Source organism: Ciconia boyciana, chromosome 1, assembly GCF_034638445.1.
Source record: "Ciconia boyciana chromosome 1, ASM3463844v1, whole genome shotgun sequence".
NCBI lineage: Eukaryota > Metazoa > Chordata > Aves > Ciconiiformes > Ciconiidae > Ciconia > Ciconia boyciana.
Window position 1 is genome coordinate 200,867,903 of NC_132934.1, and position 26,584 is coordinate 200,894,486.

Below are 26,584 nucleotides of genomic sequence, written 5' to 3' on the forward strand. Positions count from 1 at the left end.
GCTTCCTACTCTTTTCAAATGGGTGCAACAAAACGTATGTTTAAAGCAGCACTGTGTGAGAAGTTACTGTGGAAAATGTTACACCTACATGGCACAGGGCATCACCATCAGTTTAGGGTTCAAGCAACAGCATGACTACGTGAGTTCCTGTGCTGCTGCACTCAGTTCAACTGGCTACATCTTTTAGCAAGGATCATTAAGTTTGCATTAATGTGACCTTCAGGTTCACACAGCTTCCGGAATCTAAGCTAAACTGTCAGGCTATAGCTTGGGAATCTGTCCTATGTTGCAAAGTGTAGTGTAAACATACACAAAGTCAACCTCATGAGCCTTCCTCAACTACCAGGTTCCTTGCTAAAGGCATCTGAGCTTTGATGAGACAGTAGTCTTATTTGCAGCAATGTACAACGTAACTTAAACTCTTGATGAAAGCAAAGGAGAGAAAATATTAACACAGAAAGAGAAAATATTAACACAGAAGTAAGAAGCAAAGATTTGACATTATTTTAATCAATGAATGCTTACAAACTTTAGAACTAAAAGTATAAACCCTCTTATGGTAACAGGTTTACCTCTGCACTTGTTAAAGAGACAATCCTGCTTATTTGACCTCTTTGCCACTGTTTCAAATCACGTACGTAAACAGCACAGTGCATACTACTTTCCCACTTCACAGACTGTGGCTGGGATTCTTTGTAGATGGTAGCCATCTTCTCCTGTAAACTAACATTCAAAAAAACCACTTTTCTAGTGGTAAAATTTTATCCAGTGAATAAAGGGTTTAATTAGTCCACTACTACTTAACTAGCATAAAGTTTTAGTAACTGTTGAACAGACACATAGTATTGTAGTTTTTCTTCATGACATGTTAGATATGCATGAAATTGAGCTTCAAAACACATGCAATCTGATTAAAATTTTGTAAAACTATCATGTTTTCTTAAACAATGGAATGAATCTGAGTGATCCTGACCCTTCTGTATAGCACTATTTGAAAGATGCATTATTTTCTCTTGACAACTTGAGAATGAAACTCATTTAGAGTCATGACTAATTCAATGGGACTCTAGGTAGCTACATGCAAGAAGGTAAAAAGATGAAAGAAAGGAGAAGTAAGAGGCAGAAAATAAGCAACTTGCACTAAGCAATGATATTTCCATTTAACTGTCTTCAAACAGTATGCACTGTTACCTAAACGTTACCTAATTATCTACCAAAGGAAGGTTGATACACTATGTCTAGAAATTGCCTTCAAATTTTCCTAACAGCATATTAGAATCACGCTGAAAGAAATAACTTGATTGAAGTTCTATGACTTAGGATACCGGTATTATTTAACAAGATTTCTAATGAAGGAATGGGGAGGAGAAAAGAAAGAGCAGAAAGATTTAATCTTTCTGGACAGTGTTGCATTTATCAGGCCCCAATACTTACTACATTAAAACTGATTTGAAACAGGAGTTAGATCATGTACTTAATTTGGAATCACAAATATTTAATAAACCACAACATAGTGCCAATCTGTCTTCTGTTCCTATACTTTTCTCAACCAAGCAAAATAAGTCAACACGGTTCAGAAGAGTACCCAGTGCCAAATGCAACCCTAATCAGAGTTTGTTCTAACTATATGTCACCAGTTTGTAATATGAATGCCTTAACTTGAGAAAAGTTTCTTTGAATTTTAGTACCTTTTCAGTATACTTTCTGATGACGGCCACTGTATAAAAATTTTACTAGGAGACACAACATGACTAATTCTCACTTGTAGCTCTTTTTCAGAAAGTGATTTGAAATCTCCTTCATCCACAGATTCCATGTCTATATGATTTAAAGCTTCTGAGGTTTCAGGAACTTCTTCTAGAGAAACATCCCATATTTCATTGGGCCTTAGAGCAGTACTTTCAGTGTACCTATAAAGAGCGTAATTAGAATGGGAAGTTTAAACACTTTTTAAACAAAGTGAAAAAGAGCTCAATAATCACAGTTCAACATGGCAGGAATCATTCAACATGAAGAGTAAAGAATAACTAATAACTTAGAAAAGCAGAAAAAAAATCCCAACAGAAGACAAAAACATTTCTAAATGCTGCTTCCGAAACATTCATGATAGTAACTTATTTTTATTTTCCTTCAGAAGGTATCCTTGCACATTCTACTGACACATGAAAGCACTACGCAATATAGGCTGCCAGCAGAAAAGCAAGCCTGACACGAATGAGCTGCTGAACTTTAATGTTTGTGTCTGGCTTAAAAGACATCAAATTACTAATATCATGCTTCTAGAAATCAATGTTGCCTCTGAGTGAAAGCGCAACATTCAACTTCTAAGATGTGTAAATATTCCTTTCAGAAGTAAAGAATATTAACATTAGTGAACTGTTTGCCTTTCTAGCATCCCCTGAGGATACAAATACAACACAACTGGTGCTAGCACTCCTAAGTAGAGTACTGAATGAAGGATGGTTATGATAATACCTTGATGAAAACTTGTTTAAATTGTGTGAACTGGACAGAAAAAAGCCCAACAGCAATTAAGAGCTGGCTGGTATGTATTTTGAGCCACAGCCCAGCTTAGTGCAAGTCTGCGTGAATTGTGCCAACTAGACACATAAGAGATTGCAGCTCGAAAAAAAAACTGTTAATGCAAAAGAATGGGCTTCTTGTAAACATCACTGACTAAAGGAGACAGCAAGCATGAGTTTAACTGCTGGCCATTTCTGGGCCTCCAGGAAGAAACTCTTCTGTTTTCAGAGATCCACCACCTGTCTTCTCCTTCATGGGAAGGAAGCAAACTTCTCTGTCAGAGAGAAAATTCCGTAGAGTATTGAATCATCTACTACATAGTGCTACACAATTATTTATGCAAACCTTCCTGATGCAGGTATTTGGAAACCGCTGGGTAAAACAGCTAACTTGTAGAACCAGGAAAGAAATGAACACCATAGCTCATAAATATGCTTACCTTGCTTACAACTAGTCTGAACTATGAAATGGACAGAGGCAATCTGCCACAAAGAGTTCTCCCAGGTGAAATACATGTTATATGTCTTACAACACCCTCTCCAGTAACTCCAGTATAGCATTATCATTGCGGATCCATCAGAAAAAAACAGTCAATTTGGAATGAACTTCAGACTCCAAGATTTCTTCCCGGAATTCTGTATGGACTACCTCCTATCCCAATGCAAGAGTAAGATCACTGATGTTTGCTTGTCAGCAAGTCAGCTTCAATGGAGTGCTGTGCTCTCCTGCTTATATTGTCTTAAACTAGGTTAGAGCTGGCCTGGCTATCCCTCAACAACATTAAACATTGGAAGAGTAATCATAACCCGAATGTGATTCTAAATGACCTAAAGTAGGTTTAAATTATTCACCAGTCTCTTGCCTTTTTGCAGACATCCATCTTCACAAATGGGAAATTCACTAAGTGTGACAAATGAGCTCTGGAGAGCTAGAGACCTGTGCACACTGGAAAACAAAGCAAGCCAAAAACCCCCAAAGCCCCCACAAAACAACCCCCTTGCCTGTCTGCCCCGCCCCCCCCCCCAATGGAAACATCCTTCCAACTAAAAGACATGGTGCACTGGGTGTAAATGGCAAGGTGTTGGCAGCTGGGGAGAGGGGCTGCAGGGGTGACCTCTGAGAGAAGAGGCCAGGTGCTGCCCCATGGCGGACACAGCCCATTTCAGCCATCTCTGCAACAGACCCTCCACAGGACATGGCTGAGCCCTTCGGTGAAGATGGTGGCACCTCTAGTTTAATGAAGGGCAGCAAATGCCAGAGAGGGGAGGGAACAGAAGAGAAATAACATAGGGAACACCAAGGTCAGAAGAGTAGAAGGTATTTTGTGGGCAAAGAGGCACAGTCCTGAAGGGACTGAGGCCTGTGGAGGGCCCACACTGGAGTACAGAGAGAAAAGAGCAAGGAGGAAGGAGCAGCAGGGAGAAATTGCTGTGTTCTGACCCCAACCCCCTGCACTGCTCACTGCCTCACTGAAGGGACTGAGGGTAACCGGAGTGTAGCAGGGGGAGGAGAGGTGCTTGGAGTGAACCTGAGCCTGGGAAAGGGGGAGGGTAGGTGCTATAAATCTTTGTCTTTTTTGCCTTTCGTGCCCAATGCCTGAATCAGAAATTAAATATTTATGCTAATTAGTAATTAATTAAGTTAAATTATGTCTGTTTTGCCCACAACAGTACTTGGTAAGCAATTTCCCTGTCTTTATTTTGACCCATGAGTTTTCTTGCTCCTGTTTCTTCTATTTTCTTTCCAGTCCAACTAAAGAAGGTGGAGTAAGCAAGCAACCAAAAAAACCACATTAGCAAAGTTATCAGTGTTAACACAGCAACTTGTATTAAAGTAACATATCCACTTGTTTGCAGGCCACAAGCAGGTATCTAAGTATAGCTGCAACACAACAAAATATCCTACTGACAGTGACAAAACAATTCAGCTGTTCAGGTTTAAATAAAGCTGCTTAACTTTACAAAAATCTTATTAAAAATTGTGTCTAGTACAAGAAAGTGTTTCTAGAGTTTAGTTATATTTCTGAACTAAGAGATGAAAATGCACTTATTTGCTTCCTCCTGAAAAACTTCCAAAAAATTCCAAATTCAGGAATTCCCTTTTGGAATCAAAACTTTCTATTTAACAATCTTTTTGTTTTTATCAGTATTCAAAAATTATTAATGAAAGAATAATTATTGATTTTCATGAATACAGCCTACAGATTATCTTTTTAAAAATCCAACAAATAAAATGGAGCAGTGTAATCTCCTTATCAGCCTCATCTCCCCCAGCAGGCTTCCCAACTCTTCTGTCTGTCACTGTGATAGCTGGTTATCTGAGTATTTGTTTTCTAATAATAGACCTTCCAAAGAGATGACTTACTTTAGGTGCAGGTTAAACACACAAAGGCGGTATTTCTTTTCTTACTACAACAGAATGGGAACCTTAATGATAACCAGTTTGGGAAGATTCGGCACTTAAGCACATTACAAGTATGATGCAAACATTTCATCTCCAACTTTTGAGTCAATTTCAACAAATTATGTTAGTCAAGATTTAGTATGCCAAACTGCAGAGTTAACACTCTGTAACTTATGTCAGTTGATGAATGTGATTTGTAATGAATTTATCACAAATGTGGTAAATTCCAGCCACTGCAGGTGACATACTAAAACCAGTAATGTTGTTACACAAATTCAGTATTTCTAAATACTTTAGGTTATGCACAGTGTTATTTACCCAGGTATGTAGGATGCTAGGTCTTCTTTAACTAGCCGGCAGTTAATACTAAAGCTTCTTCCATGAACATCAGAGGAGTCAAAGAGTTCAATAGATAAGATGTTATTATCTGAAATTTCTGTGAATAAGTAATATAAACATAATTAGTGCCAATCAATGACAGTATAAAGACCATTTATGGTTTTGGAGACACAGCAAATGGTACTAAGAGACAGAATTTTGTAAAATTACTTTTGATTTATAAAATAATTCATTCTGAACATCAACAATATGTAGAGGCTTGGCTTTGCACACATCTATAAAATTAAGCTAAAATACACCAACAATTACAAAATATTTTTGTACAAATAAACCAATTGCTACATGTCATTTCATGTATTAGATGGGTTCCAAACCACCATTCCACAGGTGCTGAAAAATAACTAGCTGCATATTAACAATAAATGTTATTGAGAAAAATCCTACTAAGGCATCTGTGTGTTCTCTGAAATCCGCCCCCCCCCCCGATGTTTTAGAGCAGCAATGATCACACTCCCAGCTACCAATAAAGTCAGGAAGAGTCAAGGATAGCTAGTACTTTTGGAAACAAGCCCATCTTAATAAATCACAATATCTATATCACGTAAAGCTGGTGTGGCCCATAAGAGAAGACATAAACAGAACTTTCGTCAGAAGTTGTATCTGTTATGTCTCCTCCAATAGTTAATGTTTAGATATTCTCACTCCAGGCTACCTGTCGCAAGTATGAACATAAGCATTTCAAGCAAATACTATTTAAAATATGAAAGTGCATGTTTCTACATTTAATTTCATAATATTTAAATATAAATTAATATACTCTTGATAACTTACCAACAACTGAACACAGCAAAAGCTTATCTTCCGTCATTTCTTCAAATCTTTCCTTGGCTTCTCTGTTCCACTCATTTGCCCCTTTATAAGGCTCAATCCAAGCCAGCCTGCACCTGATTGCCTAAAGAATAACTCAAATTATGGATCTACCATCACATATCAAGACCATTTCATTACAGCCAAATCACAGCCTTTGCTTTGCACTCATGCAGGACAGCAAGACAGCATGACCTTGGCTTCTGGTTCCACATTACCATTATTTGATTTGATTTAAGATGATATCCCCTCTCTGTTGGCAGCTGAGCAGGAACCTCAAATTCAGATACCTTCTTGCTGAAACAGAAAGAGCTTACTTCTCCTTGCCTCCCTTACGGTTAGGCATAGAATTGGCTGCAGAGATCAGGAAAGATAACTGCAGAGAGGTGGTAAAGAAAGCCTTCATCCTGTTTTGCTTATCATGATGTAATAACCCAGACTCAAAGCATCTAAGATTAACATTATACCATCGTAGAACTCTGAAGGACTAAACACAGAGACACCAGAGTACCACAGTACCCATTGTCAGAAAATTCCTGCCAGATTTTTGAAACGTATTAATTAGGAGACATAAAAAAAGAGACACACAAGAAATCAGATGAGATGAAGTACTTTGATTAAAAGAATTTTTGTTTAGCATCTTTATTGCAAACTTTGGTGGCTACACTGTGGCTCAATTTTAAATTAACTGTGAATGTTATTGTTTCCTCCTTCTTGTTTATTGCACCAAAAGAAAGAAGAGTAACACAGGTGGGGGAAAAGGGAGCGAAAGGAAATAAAGACAATAGAAGTAAGAACGTTTTGTGCAGATATTCTTAGGATACAGGCAGTCAGGAATATGAAAATAAGACTGACTGACAGGTAAAATAACCATTAAAAGAAAGGGCTGTGGATGACAATACCAACACTACATTAAGCACTGCTCATTGCAGTCTTGGCCAAGATTTCTGCACCATCCACGTCCATTAAAATGCCTGCCAACTGTATTAACAGGCTGAAAAAAGTTTGACTTCTCTTGTAACAGCCTAATTCAAATCTCTTGAACAACCAACTTACATTTGAGGCAATGCAATACGCGATCATGCATGAAGACTTACCAATGCTTACATGCAACAGGATAGACCTGTGCAAGCAACCTCATTTCTGATACTCTTACCTCCTGCATGCTTGATTTTGCAATACTGTGTTCACTCCTGTGTCAAAGAATTTTACATCCTTAAAAATTATTTTTTTAAAAAGAAAAATTTGAAACCATAGCACACATAAACAGACTCAAGACTGCTGATCTATTACTTGCATTAAAACTAATAGCAGCAGGAAGTTGTTATTTCTTAGCAAACTTCAAGTGTAAGCACCTTGCCAGAGTGCTTCGCCATAACCTATATATGGCACAAGAATGCTGAAATTTGAGAATAACTGATGGGTTCAAGTTTTTTTAGACCGTTCTCTAGTGGTCATATACCCATCTGTATCCGTAACTCTTCAGCCCCTTTTCCTTTATGTTCAAAGTGAGGAAGCCTAGTAGTATGTGCTCAAGAGCTGACAAACTCTTTAACAGATTTTTCTGAGGATTTGTATTTGGTCAATAACAAGCAATCAGTTGGAACGATGGGATAACACACACCAAAAGTCCCAACACCCTTACTCATTAGCTGCTCTGATCTGAATCGTTAAGACATTGCAACTGCAAGAACACTTTGCCATTTTCAGAATGTTTCCTCTCCCTTGCTGTCAAAAAAGGCTCAATTACTTTGCCTGAAACTTTCCCTGGAAACATCTGCTCAAAATAAAAACAATTAAATCCTATTTTCAGTAAAAAGATGCTGGTCAACCTCAGTTACAACAATCACTACTTCTGGTGCCTAGAACTGGTTAAAAACTTCAACATATGAAGTTTTAAAGTTTAGCATAATTATGGTTGGCAACCAGAACTATCGAATGGACAGCTGAAGAAAAGGAATTATTTTCTATTTATGTGCATTTTTTATTTGACAGAAATACTTTGCCATTTCCTTTCCCACTTAGTTCTTCTCCTTGTCAGAAGGTGGAAACTCCTACAATACCTAAAGTTAGGAAAACGCCAAACTTTAAAATGCCATAAAAGAAACAAAATTATAATTATTTTAAAAGACCATTATTTGATCATCATTTGAAAATGAAGGAGTGTAAAAATTAATTCGACTTACTACGGAGTAAAAGAAGGTATTTGAATTAAACACAACACACACACACAATGTACATACACCACCTCACTGCAAGGTAACATTAGATTCAATTTAAAACTGAATTATATAAAAAAAAATTAAGAGTTTTCAATGTGCACCCAAAACATTAAATAAGTCACATCATAAACCCATGTGAAAAGGAACTTTCTTAACATTTTATTTACTTCAGAATGTTAACAACCCTCTGTTTCTCCTTCCATCCATTGAGATTCTATTAATTTTGAGTATTTAATCCAGGCAAGCACTAATTTACCTTTTCTGGAAAGCTCAGAAATTCCTTTTTTACTCTGCGTATGTCTTTAAGAGTTAAGTTAGCAATGTTGCCCAAGTCAACATATTTAACCGTAACTTCTTGACAACTTGGCAGCCCTTCAAGAAAAACAACCCAAGTTATTAAAATGAGTATCTGATACAGGTTAAAGCACCAGAATTTCAGAGCAAAATCTGTATTTACACCATATATTCATAAAATATCACATTTTCAAATGTTCTATAACCCAGTTAAAAAACTATATTCTTTAAGAGCCAGCTCTTTTGGGTTCCTGAAATGACAGAGTTAGCATTTTGGTCCCCTTCCATCTAATCACTTTATGACACACTGTCACATTAAATACACGTCAAGCAGACATGTCAGCATACAGGCATGCTACACTGCCCATACAGGCAACACAGAGGTCAGCACAAGTACACCCCCCATCCCCTTTGGAATTACTATAGGCAATTATTAATCCACACTAGTTACACTTAGTGGTTGGCTATAATAGACAAATCTATAGTTCAAACTCTAACAGTAAGTGAAACAGTACTTAAAATAATTAGAACCATAGAATCATAGAATCATTAAGGTTGGAAAAGACCTCTAGGATCATCTAGTGCAACCGTCAACCCAACACCTCCATGCCTACTAAACCATGTCCTGAAGTGCCACATCTACACGTTTTTTGAACTCCTCCAAGGATGGTGACTCAACCACTTCCTTGGGCAGCCTGTTCCAATGCTTCACAACCCTTTTGCTGAAGAAATTTTTCCTAATATCCCATCTAAACCTCTCCTGGTGCAACATGAGACCATTTCCTCTAGTCCTATCGCTAGTTACTTGGGAGAAGGGACCGACAACCACCTCACTACAACCTCCTTTAAGGTAGCTGTAGCGAGCAATAAGATCTCCCCTCAGCCTCCTTTTCTCCAGACTAAACAACCCCAGTTCCCTCAGCCGCTCCTCACAAGACTTGTGCTCCAGACCCTTCACCAGCTTCGTTGCCCTTCTCTGGACACGCTCCAGCACCTCAAGGTCTCTCTTGTAGTGAGGGGCCCAAAACTGAACACAGTACTTGCGGGGTGTGGCCTCACCAGTGCTGAGTACAGGGGGACAATCACTGCCCTAGTCCTGCTGGCCACACTATTTCTGATACAAGCCAGAATGCTGTTTGCTTTCTTGGCCACCTGGGCATACTGCTGGCTCATATTCAGCCAGCTGTTGACCAACATATTCAGCAAGCTGTCGACCAGGTCCTCTTCCGCCAGGCAGCTTTCCAGCCACTCTTCCCCAAGCCTGTAATGTTGCATGGGGTTGTTGCGACCCAAGTGCAGGACCTTGCACTTGGCCTTGTTAAACCTCGTACAATGGGCCTTGGCCCATCGATCCAGCCTGTCCAGATCCCTCTGCAAAGCCTTCCTCCCCTCAAGCAGATCAACTCTCCCGCCCAGTTTAGTGTCCTCTGCAAACTTACTGAGGGTGCACTCAATCCCCTCATCCAGATCATTGATAAAGATATTAAACAAGACTGGCCCCAACACAGAGCCTTGGGGAACACCACTTGTGACCAGCCACCAACTGGATTTAACTCCATTCACCACAACTCTCTGGGCTCGGCCATCCAGCCAGTTTTTTACCTGCCTAAGCCATGAGCCGCCAGCTTCTCTCGGAGAACGCTGTGGGAGACAGTATCAAAGGCCTTACTAAAGTCCAGGTAGATAACATCTACAGCCTTTCCCTCATCCACTAGGCGGGTCACCTGGTCCTAGAAGATTAGTTTGGTCAAGCAGGACCTGCCTTTCATGAACCCATGCTGGCTGGGCCTGATCCCATGGTTGGCCTGCACATGCCTGTTGAGCACACTCAAGATGAACCGCTCCATAATTTTCCCCAGTACGGAGGTCAGGCTGACAGGCCTGTAGTTCCCCAGATCCTCCTTCCGACCCTTCTTGTAGATGGGCATCAAGTTGACAAGCCTCCAGTCATCTGGGACCTCCCCTGTTAACCAGGACTGCTGATAAATGATGGAGAGTGGCTTGGCAAGCTCCTCTGTCAGCTCCCTCAGTACTCTCAGGTGGATCCCATCCGGCCCCAGACACTTGTGAGTGTCCAGGTGGCACAGCAGGTCGTTAACTGCTTCCTTCTGGATTACAGGGGTTTATTCTGCTCTCTGTCCCTGTCTTCCTGCTCAGGGGCTGAATATCCTGGGGAGAACTGGTCAAACTATTAAAGACTGAGGCAAAGAAGGTATTAAGTACCTCAGCCTTTTCCTCATCCTTGGTGGCAATGTTCCCCCCTGCATCCAATAAAGGAGGGAGATTGGCCTTGGCTCTCTTTTTGTTGTTAATGTATTTGTAAAAACATTTTTTATTATCTGTTACAACAGTGGCCAGATTGAGTTCTAGCTGGGCTTTTGCCTTTTTAATCTTCTCTCTGCATGACTTGATGAGATCCCTGTACTCTTCTTGAGTTGCCTGCCCCTTCTTCCGAAAGTGGTAAACTCTCCTTTTTTTCCTGAGTCCCAGCAAAAGCTCCCTGTTCAGCCAGGCCGGTCGTCTTCCCTGCCGGTTCGTCTTATGGCACATGGGGACAGCCTGCTCCTGCGCCTTTAAAATTTCCCTCTTGAAGAATGCCCGCTTTCCTGGACCCCTTTTGCCCTTCAGGACTGTCTCCCAAGGGACTCTCTCAACCAGCGTCCTGAACAGGCCAAAGTCTGCCCTCCGGAACTCCATGGCAGTGTTTAATAATATACAGAAAATTAAGTATACCGCTTCCATTTAAAAAAAAAAAAAAAAGATGTATAAAACAATCCATTAATAGCAAAAGAATATAACATGAATTAGTGCTACTGACTTTATGAACCTACCTGTTAGTATAAGAATGCCTAGTAAGAATAATGGCTGTTTGTTACTATTCGTATACAGTGTGCGACTCTGATCTAGTACCACATCTGATTTTGCAACCCAGCATTAAGAGTGAAAGAATCAATACTTCACCTATAATCTGTGCTCTGTACCAATTCCCATCTTTCTGTTTTGCAATACAGGCTTGGCCTTCAACTGGGCAGACAATTTCCAAGTTTTTCCCACACTCATGTTTATATACCTCCTGAATTTTCTTTGGAAGAGCTAAAGAATCCAGGCTATCTCTCTAAAATAAGAAAAACAAAACATACATACACACCAGATGTTCTCTATATGGTATTTTTGCTCTTTTAAGAGACATTTTTTCTAGTAGTGTACTTCCTAGTCCTCCCTCTCAAATTAAACAGTGGTTATGAATATATAAAGTGAATTAAAGAGACCAACAATTGTTGAATATTGCCCTGTTCAGTCACCACTCTATAAACAGTAAAACACTACATACCCACACAGGAATTAACCACGTAACAAAACTGACAAAAAAAATGTTAACTTTCTGGAATTCTATTCTGGAATTAATCTAGGATTAATCTAGGATTGTAGAAATTAATCTCATCCATTAATTCTAGGAATCCTAAAACTGATAACAAGTGACAGAAGTTAATGGAAATTGTAGCTTATTTAATGTGGACTACAAGTAGCTCAACATCAAAATGTTTTTTCAGAGTTTTATTTAAATAGACCTTATTTCTAAACTTACCAACTGGAGATAGAAATCACTTGGACTATTAATGTGGCAAACTACAACACAGACTTCTTTTTCTTGTGGAATCTTAGGTGGACTATACTGCAAGACGGTATTATTTTCTAACTGACTGGGAAGCTGTGATCTAAACCTAAGGTAAAGAAAATGAAATTTTGAATAAATTCTGTCAAAATTGACTGAGAAGGAACCCTTTTATATTCAAATGTCAAGTTTCCCATAAAAAATGCAAAATGGTCTTATAAAAATAATTTGATTCATGTTTGTATGAATAGCTTGAACTTTCTTTCTTGCAGCTGGTGCAGCCAATTCTGTCTGATGCTTCTTCTGTCACAAATGTAACATATGAAGAATAACATATGGCAGCTGGCGCCTAAAAAGATTTTGTTATTTGGCATGCAGTAGCATACATTTAAATTGTTAAAAATAATAAAGTAAAAGGCTAGAACCCACGACATTGACAAAACCATTTTCTTTTAGAGTTCCTTTTCATCACTTATGAGAAAAAGCAATTACCTGAGGAACACAGATGCAGTAAAAGATTATCTCCCACTGTTCTCACCACCATAACTAGCTATGCTTAAATATAAACAAAGACCTTTCTCTGTGTACAGCAAAATGAACTAGAATTTCCTACACATTTGCATGCCATACCCCTGTACCCAAACACCAAAACGCTCATGTTGTTCTCTATCTCCTGCCTCTTCCACTAGTCCCTCCAAAGCAGCTCTGCTCTGTCCTAATGCCAACATCAAGCTCCTCCTTATGACCTATCGTTGTTTCTCCTATTTGTTGTGCTATATGCATCACGTCACGTGGCTGGTTCAGATGTGCTGACTAGCCTGTCACGGCCTACCAGCCAAATCAAACAGATACAAGGCTGATTTCTGTATGTTTTTCTGTCTGTGGTAGACACTAAGGGCTTCTCCTTTCACCTCCTTGTTATTCAAACTTGTACAGAAATTTAAATTTTGTCATTTTCTAAAATAAAGTTCATTATCCAAATAAAGCCTGGACTAGTGCAAATGAGTATGCCACAGTGTTTATTACTGAAGGTCAAAAAAGGACATCAACAGATATTGCTGAAGATTAATACATCACATATTAATATATCAAACACTGCAAAAACAACTTGCTTGGTAAACTTCACTTTGTAAGTATTATGCTGTTATCATTTATGGCATAAGAACATAAACTAAAGGAAAACCACATACCTTGCCAAGTCTAAAAAAACTAATGCATCCTTGAGAGACACTGGCATGTTATTGCTTATTTTATTAAATGGAGGTTTTTTCAAATCCACAATGAGAACACCATCCTCTTCTCTAAATATGGTCATTAAGACAACTTTATTATTTACCATTCCTAAAAATTTTGTCTTTGCTTCCTCTCCCCAACCTTCATGCTGTGTTAGGAAGACAGAAAAAGTTACTGAAGATGTCAGAGCATGTTAAAATACAAAATACATATAGTAATTAAAAATAAAATAAAATAGAAGCAAGGAAGGGAGCACAGATGCATCTGAACAGATGAAATACTGAGCACACTGTTAGACTGTGTAGTCCATAGACAGGACAGCACTGAACAGTATTCTTCTATGATGGCTTTATAAGTGTTTTTAACTGTATAAAACTGAGTCAGATCAATGGGCTGCAGTTTCCACCACGTTTCTTTTAAAGATTCAAGATTTCATCCCCTCTGATTGTTCTGATAGATAAACTAGAATTGTCATACGCTGTTTCATCTCACGGCTTACATTTCTGCTCCCAATTTGTTTGAAAGTTGATTCTTATCTTTTTGTGTCTTTATACAAATGTACAACATAGTTTGGTCAATTTACACATTCCTCCTCTTCACAACATCCTTCTTGACATTTTATCTACCTTTAAAAAGCCTGTCTGAATTTATTCCTCTTGGATCAAGTCAATGCAGTTCTCATTTGATACTGCAAATCTGTGCTTTTTAGGTGTGAAAAAATGAAAGCATATACAAGGAAGGCATTTCATCCACACCTGTGAAAACTGGTCCAGATCTTTCCTATTTAAAGTTATTTCAGACAACATCAGACCAGTAAAAAAGCCCAAAACCAACCAGCAGTTATACTGTCAGAAACGCACAGCTGCACTGGACATAGTTCATTCCCATGTGAATGCAGCAAAAATGAAGAAAGCCTAATAAATAAGTGAATATTGAAGAAAATAATGCTGCAATATGTATCCTTTTTCTAAGTGAATACAGGCTGACAGTACTTTATTTGTTGTTATACTGAAAGAGAACAAATAACACTTTTCAATATGTGGCAAAAAATTTTAAGTAACAAAGGACAATCCCTGAAAAGATTGTCTTAAAAATTCTGAAGCCATTTCTTCTCTGTTTGGATGATTTTTGAAAGTTACTACTTGCATAAAGTTATCAGACAGCAATGACATAAGAATATCAGTTCTGTAATTTGTTTTTAAATTTGAAAAAAGAACATGTCTAGAGTAAGAGGAGTGAGATTTAAGCCTCAAATATGTATTTGTAAGCCCAGAGGCTTTTAAAGACAGACTGCCATAAGCTCTTGTTTCCTTTCCAATGAAAGCAATGCAATCCATCTTTTTATAATAAATGATTTAACTTTTTTTTTTTAAAAATAAAATATACCCTGTATTCCTCTTGAGTTTCCTTCTGTTTATACTGCAATAAGATAATTGTAAATTATATATTTAAGTTCTTTACTATAAATCTTAGGAAGAAAAAAAAATGTCCTGAAATAACACAAACAGCTTTTACTTACTGCATTTTTGGGAACAATATCCTTCAATGAACACCGTACTGCTAAAGGAGGAACAGCTGCAAGTTCTGCCTCAATATGCTGATCAGGCTTCCTTACAAACAAACAAATGTCATCTGTTTCAATAGTTTGCAGAGTAGCACGTTCAGGACTTTCAGTGGGAACATATCTATTGTCAAAGGGAATAAAAGCAGTACTAGCTTAAAAGAAAAGAAAAAAAAAAAAACCCACACCAAAAAAAAACCCCCAAACCAAATCCCAGACTTAAAATAAAGGTCATCATTGCAATAATTGGCATAATGTCATGTCACTGAAACAAAACTAGAAAGTCTCAATGAAATGCCTTTTTTTTTTTTTTTAAAACTTTGAGGACTCACGTTCTCTTTTGCAATGCAAGTCTAAGTTAAACATTTTAACATGTGAAGGCTTGTACGCTTGCGTACTTACATACACTGCCACTTTTTCTGAGGGAAATACCTATGTACAGAACATTAGTGTCATTTGGATATCCGGTTATCTGCTTGTGTGAAGCTGATGGAGGGCTTGTTTCTTAGTAGAGGTCCTCTTGAGTAACAACAGCCAAGGACAACAATTGCAGACAAAAACCTCTCTCTGTAAACATACCCTGAGAAAATTAGAACTACAGAGCTCCCAAAATCAATCAGGAATATTTCCAGCATTGCAATATCACAAACTTTGTATCTTATTGGACCACAAGGCTTCCTCTCATTTTTACTTTTTAGGGGAATTAGTTCAGTGATAGTTCCACGGCACCACATTCCACCTTCCTTACTCTTAATAAAAGTTCTAGCACCTATACAGAAGCACATAAAAAAACAAAAAGACTAAATTCAGTATTTGCAAATATTTCACACTGGAAGTATTATTACAGTTCTGCATAATGTTCCATTGTTGCCTATCTCCACACAGGTAGTAAGAGTGCTACTGCTAAAATAAAGACACAAAGACATTAAAAATCTCATCTCGATAGCCACCAGAAGTTTTCTCCCCACATTAATTTACAAAATGTCTGTCAGGCTAGGAGGTGTTTGGTTTGTATTACGGAGTAATTTCTGGCAAACTTTCTATACCTTTTAGTAAAGTGGCAAAAAACCACTGAAGTTGAGGGCTATTACATACTTTTTATCAGTTTTCTAAACACCTTCTAGAAGTAACATTGTCAACATGTGGGCTAGAAAATAATTTTAATGATTTAGCAAAGTATTACTGTCTTTCTTTTTTACTTCCAGAATGGTTTCTATCCAGTTAGTGAACTTTAAAAAAAATCATCTATCCACTTGAAGGGAATGTTGCTTGCATGAGAGAAAGCTGATTTACTGAAGTAATGGAAAAACTAGGCTAGTAATGAAAATCAGTATACTGAAAAAACTGTTAACAATCACCACCTAATGCTGGAAAACATGAAGTTTACAGCCTATCTCCTTCAACTGCTGGTTACTCTAAGCACTCAATTTGTTGAGATTGAGAAGAACTGCAGAGTCTTTTTTACTTCTACTGTTTTCATTTGTATGATTTAATAAAAGTCTACTTTACCAAACAATGTGTACAATGTTTCCCAAAAAGCATGAATTGTAGATTCCAGAACATATAAGGACTGCTGTACTATGTGTATGTGGGGGGGAGAATATTATACTAAGGAAGACATACTGCAAGATAGTATTTTAAGCTAATGTAGACCTTTAGAAATTGATAATTTACCTAGTTCCAAAACATCTGAAGGCAAGAGATACGAACTCTTACTACAACAAAAGTTTTTCAATTTCTTCTCCAAAAACCCTGCTTCTTTCTTCTGTGAGTATCTCCGAATATAGAAGTGGCATGGATTTATAACATGGCTTACAAACACTAGTTCTGTTGAACCTGAGTAAAACATAAAACAGATTATCAAACATTCTCCAACTGACTCCGACAGATATTATTAGACATGTGACTGGGTGTATGTTGCATTAATCGTGATAACATTACCTCGAATAGCTTTTAATCTGACAAGTCTGCTCACACTTGTTTCAAACTAGTTACCAAGTTTGCTTTCTGATTAAATTCACTCTTTTGAACTACCTCCCTTATGCTACACTGCAAAACAAAAGGCTATCTCACTGCTTACAAAGTGGTAGCCCGAATTTAAGTAGGTAATTCAGAGTTTGTACTCTCTCTATTTAACAGAGAAATAGGAAGCTTCTAGAAAGCAAATTAGAGAGATTAAGACTCCTACCTTTAAGAACAGGTATGCTAAGCACTTTTGTATAGTTATTCAGTGATAATGCATGAAAATCAAGGAATGGCCTAAAGCTAGCCAAGAGATGACGCTATATAAGACAGTACTTCTGACTAAGCATCCAAATCCTTTGTACTGCAGGTACCTCCCTTGATTTGGGGTCCAAAATGCAGATTTCTCTTTCTGAAGCTACTCACCAAAGGTGGTGGATGGGTTAGAAGGTTTTAGAAACCCAGCAACTCAATTCCTACAAGAGTATCTTACACCACAAAACCTCCTGCAAAGAGTGGATAGCATCATCTAGATCCAATACCACCTGCATGACTGATCAGGGCAGAGCAAACACACAGATTTGCAGCATCCTAGAGCACTGCCATCTCTGTGCCTATCTCTGAACTACAACTCATCATGGGCAAAAGATGGTACAAAGAATCTGGTATTTGAAACATTCTGAGCATCTGCACAGGACTGTGCTTGGAAGTTTAAGAAATGCAGCATCCAGAACAGATGCAAGATTACCGTTGGGCATTTCCAGTGGAAAAGATGGTATCTGAGTAAAAAGTCTGAATGACTTGAAAGATTTCAGCTATAGGTACACTAACTCTTCTGGATGACTCCTGGTCACCAGCTCCAATGATGTGATGAGTCAGCTAGCTTGTCCTACGCAGACCGGGAAAAGCACGTATTAACAGTCACTTCACTAGATCAGCAGAGGCTGATACCTCCAGTCAAAAACAGTAACGGGAGCTGGGCCAGTTCTGGATCACGGGAGCCAGGCGGATCCAGAAGAGATGTCTTTAAGCTGTTTGAGTATGTCCCTTAAACTAAATGCAAACAAAAAATCCCAACAGACCACAGCTGCCTGAAAAGGATTTGAAAAATTTATCGAATATTATTCATCTGATAACTAACCCTACTAGCAGGAGAGAATGAAAAACTCGTTATATCAAACTTCAAATTATGCCTCCCATAATCCAAAAAGATCCAGTATTGCACAAAATACATACTTTAGCATATTACTGATAAAAACAATCACATCAGGTAACTCTGTGATCATTTCATCTCTTAAGATCTTGTCCTCCTAGTGTACATGTGAGAGATACTCAAACTTAAGTGTCTGATAAGCCTCAAACATCACACAACTGTGATAGCTGTGAGGTGTTTCTCTCTCCATGTGAATTCTAATTCACATGGTGACGTCTAATAAAGGGTAAGCACACACTACACTCACTTCAGTATGGGCATTAGGAGAATTTCTCTGCCAACTACTTATTTCCACAGAGTTTGTTATGGGCTTAAACTGCTCAAATTCCCTAATACTCTGTAAAGTCTCATTAAGAGCAGCCAGTGAATTCACAAGTTATTGAACAGGAAATTGTCAGGGGAAAGCACATTTATATGACTGAGGTTAAAAAAAAACAAAGGAAAAAAAAAATCCAAAACAAAACAAAAAACCCAAACCGAACAAAAAATATGCAATTTCCTTAATCTGTTTGCTTTGCTAATATTATTTTGCGTCCTAGATTAAGGCACATCTTTTTGCAGCATCTTTTTGCTTCTTCTTCTGTCAACTTCTTAGGTCAGTTTTTTTCTTTCCCAATGCTGTGATCTCTACTCTTCAACTTTTATTATCATTTACACTCAACAATGAACAAAGCTCGAAGCACCGCACAAACTGTGCCTACAGAATTTTTGAACAAAGTAACTTATTTCCTCAAATTACTGTTTTGTACATTTATCTGTTCACTCATAATTCAGAAAACCAAACATGGAGGGAGAACAAGCCAACAGTTCAAAATTTGGTATATAAACTACTGACCTAAGAAATGGGTCCCACTGTTCACAGCAAGCACTGCTATCATTGTGTCAAGTATCTGCCAGATGTTGAGAAACACTGCCAATGTTGAGTTTATGAAAGTTGCTTGGGACTTCCTGTATTGCATCTTCCAACTAAGTGGCTTTACGGTAAATCTTAAAAGACGGTATAGTCTTTACATTAGCAAGGAGAGCAGACCAGGGAGTGTTTTTGCAGAGCAAAACTGCTGGTGCTAAGAATAACATCTGCACTGTAAGCACCTCTCAGACTAGTTTTAACTGGAAGAAAATCAATTCCTGTGCCCCAAGTCTGCTCTTACATGTGAACAAATACATGCTAACTAGGGACAGTCAGGAGATCTGCTTCCTAGTACATTCCTGATCCCAACTAAAATGCTAACATATGTGTCCAACCCTCCAACAAATTCCAGTGTCTACTCTCACTGCTTAGAGGATGGGTCCCTTCTAGTAAACTAAACCATTTACCAGATAGCAAAACCACTAACCAGCTTTGTGTTGAACAGGTGTTTCTTTCTTGAAGAGTTTCTTTCTCTGTTCATCAGCATGATATTCTGTGGGAAACTCTGTTTATTGTTTTAGGAGAAAAGTTTAATGGATTAGGTTAGTTAAGTATTTATACATATGTAGTAAAGCGGCAAACACAGTAAAGAGAAATTACATGTATTGTAAGGGTACTGCAAAGGCAAAAATTCTCCTATCTGATGTGACTGAAACAGACGCACACACAGTGACTATGTGCACATGGCCAGCCCACAGGTTAATTCCAAGATTACAAAACTATCATTAAAATTCTTAGATTCAAGACATGCAAAACTCAACACTGCAGTTGGAAGGAATTTAGTTCTGACAAGACTTTTGTGAAGTCCATTGGGGTTCTGGAATATGCTATTTTAGACACTCATGCCCAAGCTCTGAAATTTACTTCACCCTGATCACAGCTATATGCTACCACACCTACTCTCACATACCACCCCTATCCTCTCCCTCATCCTCCCCAAACATTACTAATCATAGGGATTTTCTAGGTATGTTGTGAACATAGAACACTCTGAAGTTAAGCATCTTAATTATACTGTGGGGCGCATCTACCTATCTCTCCGCCCCTGCCCCCCCCCCCCCGCCAAATCTAATTGGAATTACCATGTTCCAACTTGTTCCTAATGCCTTCAGCCCTATTATGCCTGAGCACCTCCTGGACACCAGCCTGGTAGGCTCTGCTGGACTCGCTCCAGTATGACAGTGACTTTCAGTACTGCAGGGTCCAAAACTGGGCATAGTACTCCAGATTCAGTCTCACAATAGCCTAACAGAGGGGAAGGATCACTTCCTGGACCTGTTAACTACACTCGTACTAATACAGTCCAGGGAAAACCTGACAAGCTGAAGAACTTAATTGTTGTTGCCAATTAATGTAGGACAATGCCCTGGGAGAAGATTCAGGAAGCCAAGGGAACTGCCAGAAAAGCCTCCTCCAGGAGCCAATGTCAGAAACTCTGAGGGCAACTGTAATCACTAAGAGTCAAAGAGACCCATCCAAGCAGACACAGGAACTTATGAGCCCTCTTTGAGAGAACTTGTGAGAAAGTTTTCACTAAGCTAAGCTGACGGAGGACCAAAAAGAAATGATGCTAGCTCAAAGGAAGATGAAGTGAAAGACAGACATAATTAAAGAATTCATACGAGCAGAGTATAACGACAAACACACAACATAAGACAAAACACATAAACAACATCATGCTCAACAATGGAACATTGAAAGCATTAGGTATTAAGAAACTTACTTTCCAGGTCATCTTCATATATTTCTTCTATTATGACATCAGGGCTGGATGGAGACTTGGGCAGAGCAGCAATACTCTGATGACGTATCATAGGAAGTGTTTCTTGTACTTGAGTATTTTTCACTTCTTTGTGAACACCGAGCTTATTTGCAAGAGCCTTTATCTTACTTTTTCTGCTAAGTGCTGGAAACATATTGTCTACAGATGATTGAGTATCGCAGACTGGCATTTCTTCGTCATCAAGGATAAGAGTGTGTTGTCCATTATCTTCACTACATTTGGAAAAACATTTATTTGGAGACAAATTAATATAATCCAGTCTGTTTTCAGAAAAGCACGAGTCAAAGCAGATGTTTTATTAAGAACATATCACTATGTTAAGAAAACACCTCATAAGAGTTGGTTGAAATAAACTGTGTTATGTTTTTGAATACCAAGACAATAAAAACAGTAACATGATTTCTGAAACCCAGAAGGGATTGGCATGGAAATGGCACATATTCTTGGGCACAGCTCAGTACAAGAGCTACCCCTGCTTAAATGATCAGAGACCACACGTACCACACAAACTCTTTGAAAAAAATTTTAATAATGTGATAGATAGCTCATGTTAAAAACAAAAGGCATGTCAGATGCTTTTGTACTAACAGTTACTCTTCACTGTCATCTGCAGGATTTTCAAGTATTACAGTACGCAATAAGCCTTTTTTAACATAACCAGTGCTGACTACAATGGCCCTAACAGCAACTCCATTCCATTGTCTCAAGTTTTTGTCAAAAACTGCGGGGAAAAATAAAGGGGACTAATAAAATAAAAGCAGTTGTAATTTTTAAAATAAAAGTCAGTTTTTTTCTGGTTCAAGTTCATCTTGTAGTTTCTTTTGGCATTTGGCACAACCAGTATTTAGACTGTGAAGTGGAAATACTATAAATTTCAGTATTTGCTGTTGATCTTAGAGATTTATTTACACTTATATGAAGTAATTGTCATATGCTGAAATGATAAATATCTCTATTATGTGTACTACAAACATGTAGATGTGGTGCTTAGGGACATGGTTTAGTGGTGGACTTGGCAGTGTTAAGTTTATGGTTGGTCTCGATGATCTTAAAGATCTTTTCCAACCTAAATGATTCTGTGAATCTATGATTGTATCATTAAATGCCAGCCAAAGCTGAAAAGCACACAGCATAAAAAAATCTTGGTAACTGAAGTGATACAGTGAAATATAGTTGGGTGAAACACAAGTAAAACTGCAATGTCAGAACTGAAACACTAACTCCATTAACTGGAATGCTGATTGCAATACCAGCATCTGAAGTTTTGCTTTGTTTCATTATACTCTTACAAACCCATAAGCATATACAGACTTCTTTCATTTTTAAATTTATTCTCCAATAAATATTTAACCATTAGAAGAACAGGTAAGTTACTGCACCTATCCTCTTTATTAAAAAGATACTTACTGTCCTCTTGTTCCCCATTCAATCTTGCCCAAATTTTTTAACAAAGATGTAATCTCCTCAGTGTTTAGGAAGAACCTCAAGAGAAGAGAAGAAACATTACAGAAGCTGACATGAATACCTAAATCACTCTGACAGTTTGAGATGTACGATATTTTTCAGCACAATATTCATGGAGGGGCAAAATAAGAGATTAATTACCTACTCCAGTTTCATTCTTCCACTCCTACTAACAACAGATTTGGTTGCTCATTTGTTTTCACATTCATACTTAAAAACTCTCTTGCCTTTTGCTTTCTCTCTCCCTCATGCACAGAGTACTCCAACATTCACTTCACTGAGTTTTCACACCTATACCCAGTTCAGTTCAATAAAGTATTCTGCACGGAGAAAAAGAATTCTCCAACAGTCCTGAAGAACAAAACCATAACTGAAGTCCAAAATGTATGTTCTTCTTGTTCTGTTTATTGCTACACTAATAAACAGCTGTTTCCTTTACCGATGAAAGCTAGCAAAATCTTTTAAGTACTTTTACAGTTAAGCTAACAGAACTGTAAATCCTAACTTCATTCAATCAAATCCTTAGCTTTGCTGTCCAGTTACAATGAACAATTTGTGAAAACTGAAGTGTAAGCAGTATTGAACAGCCCATCTTTTCTTCTCCCCTCTGCCCCTTCAGAAACACATCTACCTTTCATTCTACAGTATTTTATGCCTAGAGAATGTGCCTCAACTCCTGTGTACCTCCTAGCTGTGATTTTTTCACCTTTGGTGGTGTTTTGGAGTGGCACCAGCATACGAGGCCTTTATACTCATCCTTAATCAGATCTCCTTTTTCCCATTTTGTTCAGGTTCTTAAAAGGTCTTCCAATGCAAACAAATTTGATTTTGTCATGTTTTAGCTTTCTTCTAGGTTGGAAGAGTTTGCCATTGTGCATTTAAATAGGCTTCTCTGAAATTCTCATTCACCACTGAGATTATCTTCAAAATAGGCCCTACCTACCAAGTCACTGTTTACTAAAAGATGATTTTAAAGATTCCTTTATCCATATTCTAATGATTCACCTAACATATGACAGGATGAGTCATAATTTTTGTCAAGCATTGGAACAGGCTGCCCAGGGAAGTGGCTGAGTGACCACCCCTGGAGGCATTTGGCTGAGAGAGTTGGGGTTGTTCAACCTAGAGAAGACAAGGCTTTGGGGAGACCTTATTGCGGCCTTTCAGTACTTAAAGGGAGCTTATCAGAAAGATAGGGACAAACATTTTAGTAGGGCCTGTTGCGATAGGACAAGGGATAATGGTTTTTAACTAAAAGAGGGTAGATCCAGACTAGATATAAGGAAGAAATTTTTTACAATGAGGGTGGTGAAGCACTGGAACAGATTGCCCAGAGAGGTGGTAGATGCCCCATCCCTGGAAACATTCAAGGTCAGGTTGGACAGGGCTCTGAGCAGCCTGATCTAGTTGAAGATGTCCTTGCTCATTGCAGGGGGGTTGGACTAGATGACCTGTAAAGGTCCCTCCTAATCCAAATGATTCTATGATTTAACAGACTTGCAGACTTGGCACTTGGGGACATGGTTTAGTGGTGGACTTGGTAGTGTTAGGTTACCAGTTGGACTTGATGATCTTAAGGGTCTTTTCCAACCTGAATGACTATGATAATTTTTCACTCTTTGCATGCAAGTAATCAACTTTGAGCTTCATTCCTCTGTGCCAGTCAGAATCTGATGCACACAACCACTCTATCCCCCAGAGTGGTTCCATGTCCTGAAATATAATGGGATTCCCAAGATGTTCCAACCTAACACCATCTTCGTTCTGTCCCTCCTTCATCGTTCCTGAATGTGGCCTTTATACAGTAGGATTACTGTACTCTGACCATCCTTATGACCAAGCTGCATATGGTTAGCTGTACCACAGCCATGACACATTTTCTTGCTCATTTCTGGTATAGCAATAATATTTGTCACTTCCAATGAGGGCAACTGGGATTTTCCACGAATTTCTTCTTAGACACTAGTGCCCCAAAAAGCATTTAAGTCTTTCCTGAAGCTGCAAAACAGATTAATTTTTTAAAAAATTAAGCCATTATTTCCCCAATTTACTTCTACTTATAAGGGAAGGAGAGAAAGGTTAAAACTGGTAGAAGTCTGTCAAGAATTTTTTAAATGCATATATATTTGTTTACATAGCAGCAAATTGTATGTGCTTTCTCCCTGATGCCTCAGATGAAGGCTACTGCGCATTGTTACTGATGAGTTTATATACATCTGAATTTTAGATACATCTGATACATCTAGTTTATACACATCTGAATACATCTAGTAGTTTTTCAGTAAAATGCAAGTGAGGCAGCTCGATTTCTGCTGTTTATCTGTTATATGACCAGCTTTTGTAATTAAGATAACCAGTCCATACATTTACCTCCCGATATACCTTCTGCTCCAGTCATTTACCTTGGAGATATTTTTTCTTTCAAACTATTCACTCTTGAGAGCTCAGCCTCAACTGGCAACTTTAAATTATAAATAACCTGAAATTAAGAAGTACACCCTTAGCTTCTATTATACAAAAAGCAGATTATAAAGGCATCTATTATCTACAACATGACAAAGCCAGAGTATGGCATCTTTAATTTTACAGAAAAAAACCCCAAGAGTTTACTCATTAACAGCCAATTCTCAGTTATATCTTCTTACATTGCTAAGACCTAATGGTTGGGGATTTTGTAATGTTAGCATGTAAACAGAAGCAGGAGTCAAATTTTCCTTCTGTATTAACAGCTACTGAGAAGGTGACTTCTAAGTAAGAAGGTAGGCCTATGGGAGGACAGTGATGGGTGCCAGCTCTCAGAAGTCACACTGGGCAAGATGGAGGCAAATGACAGAAAAAAGGAGGGATTAGACTTCTTTTCTGGGTCAGATGAGAAAGACTAAGTTTCTTCATATGGAAAATGAAAACTGGATGCAGGGAACATGATAGTCTAAAAATCACATTACTTCAAAGAATGACGAGACCAGTTATTAATTCTTTTTCTCAACACAAGGACTACAAAGGCTCCAAATAAAATAACTGGGTAGCACATTTAGAAAGAACAGAGGGAGCTATTTTATAAACACTTCATTTTAAATATTAAAATGTGGGACTCACTGCCATTGCATATGAATACATACAAATAATGTACATATGTACACCCACATACACACTGCTACAAGCATTATGAAAACATTTAAGGAAGTGTTACACAAGCTTATGACATAATGAGGTAATGTTTACTCAGTGTACTGACCCTGATGTATCCTAGTGATTATAAAATCCCTAACCTTCAACCTCCTATACTCACTAAATGCCCAGGTTCTTAGATTCTTCCTCCAAGCATTTCTTCCCCCCTGTTGTCAGAGAAAGGAGACTTCAGAGGATGGACCTTTGGTCTGATACAGCATGGCAGGTAGCATGGGTTTCTATGAACAGCAGATATGACAGGGAGGAAGAATGGAAGTAAAGGCCTGGGACCAAGAGGATCTGGAGAGCGTGGCTATTAATTCTGGAGTAGTTCAGTGAGAAGGTTGGAGAGCTTGCTGTTTCAGATAGCAAGCTCTTTGAGGCAAAGACAATCTTTTTTGTTTCACGTCAGTCAGCAGACCCTAATTTGTGATCAAGATCAATATAAGCCTGGGGGGGGGGTGGGGGTGGTGTGTAGAGGTGGGGTAAGAATACATTACTGCAAAAATCTCAGTATTGAAGTCAGCAAACTGAAAGACGGATCACAGAAACTTTCGATCCAAATTTGAATGCATTCATTAAAAATAAATTATTTCACAGTGCAAGAATGTAACTACCTGAGTGAGATCACAATAGGTTCTTACAGAAGGTGTAATTTTTAATTCTTTTCCAATCCTAATGGCACCAATCAAGCACTTTTTCTTCTCTTCAATGACTTCCTTAGCTTTTGCAATACCAGCACTGTAGTTGTTGATGCTCTTCACTAATTCTGCACACAACTTCCTTTTCCTGTATTAAAACCATTATTTTTCAGAATTTAATAAGCACTCAAATAAGCCGTACAAATATAATAAGCCGTACAAATTCCAACTTCAACGATAACACACAATTGCCAGTTATACCACAATAAAAGGGGATACATCTCACACAGAAGTATCATGTTCCTCAAACAGTGAAGAGTCGAAAGCATGGAAAACACACTTAATAATTGGAAGAACCACAAAAGTTAAGAGTTTACACTGAAAAGCC

General features: G+C 38.2%; 1 protein-coding gene across 1 annotated transcript in view; it reads right to left on the bottom strand.

Moving 5' to 3' along the window:
- Positions 1-26,584, bottom strand: part of RNF17 (ring finger protein 17) — a 53,463-nt gene that overhangs the window by 18,060 nt on the left and 8,819 nt on the right. The window contains exons 8-23 of the mRNA XM_072857916.1: positions 26,173-26,344; positions 24,790-24,866; positions 22,331-22,405; positions 20,864-21,135; positions 19,568-19,645; positions 16,730-16,891; positions 15,617-15,824; positions 15,014-15,161; positions 13,452-13,642; positions 12,235-12,370; positions 11,610-11,763; positions 8,611-8,726; positions 6,097-6,217; positions 5,245-5,362; positions 1,689-1,910; positions 573-723 (exon numbers count right to left, since the gene is read on the bottom strand). Coding sequence (XP_072714017.1) covers positions 573-723; positions 1,689-1,910; positions 5,245-5,362; positions 6,097-6,217; positions 8,611-8,726; positions 11,610-11,763; positions 12,235-12,370; positions 13,452-13,642; positions 15,014-15,161; positions 15,617-15,824; positions 16,730-16,891; positions 19,568-19,645; positions 20,864-21,135; positions 22,331-22,405; positions 24,790-24,866; positions 26,173-26,344 — 2,401 coding nt within the window. The remainder of the gene's footprint in view (positions 1-572; positions 724-1,688; positions 1,911-5,244; positions 5,363-6,096; positions 6,218-8,610; positions 8,727-11,609; positions 11,764-12,234; positions 12,371-13,451; positions 13,643-15,013; positions 15,162-15,616; positions 15,825-16,729; positions 16,892-19,567; positions 19,646-20,863; positions 21,136-22,330; positions 22,406-24,789; positions 24,867-26,172; positions 26,345-26,584) is intronic.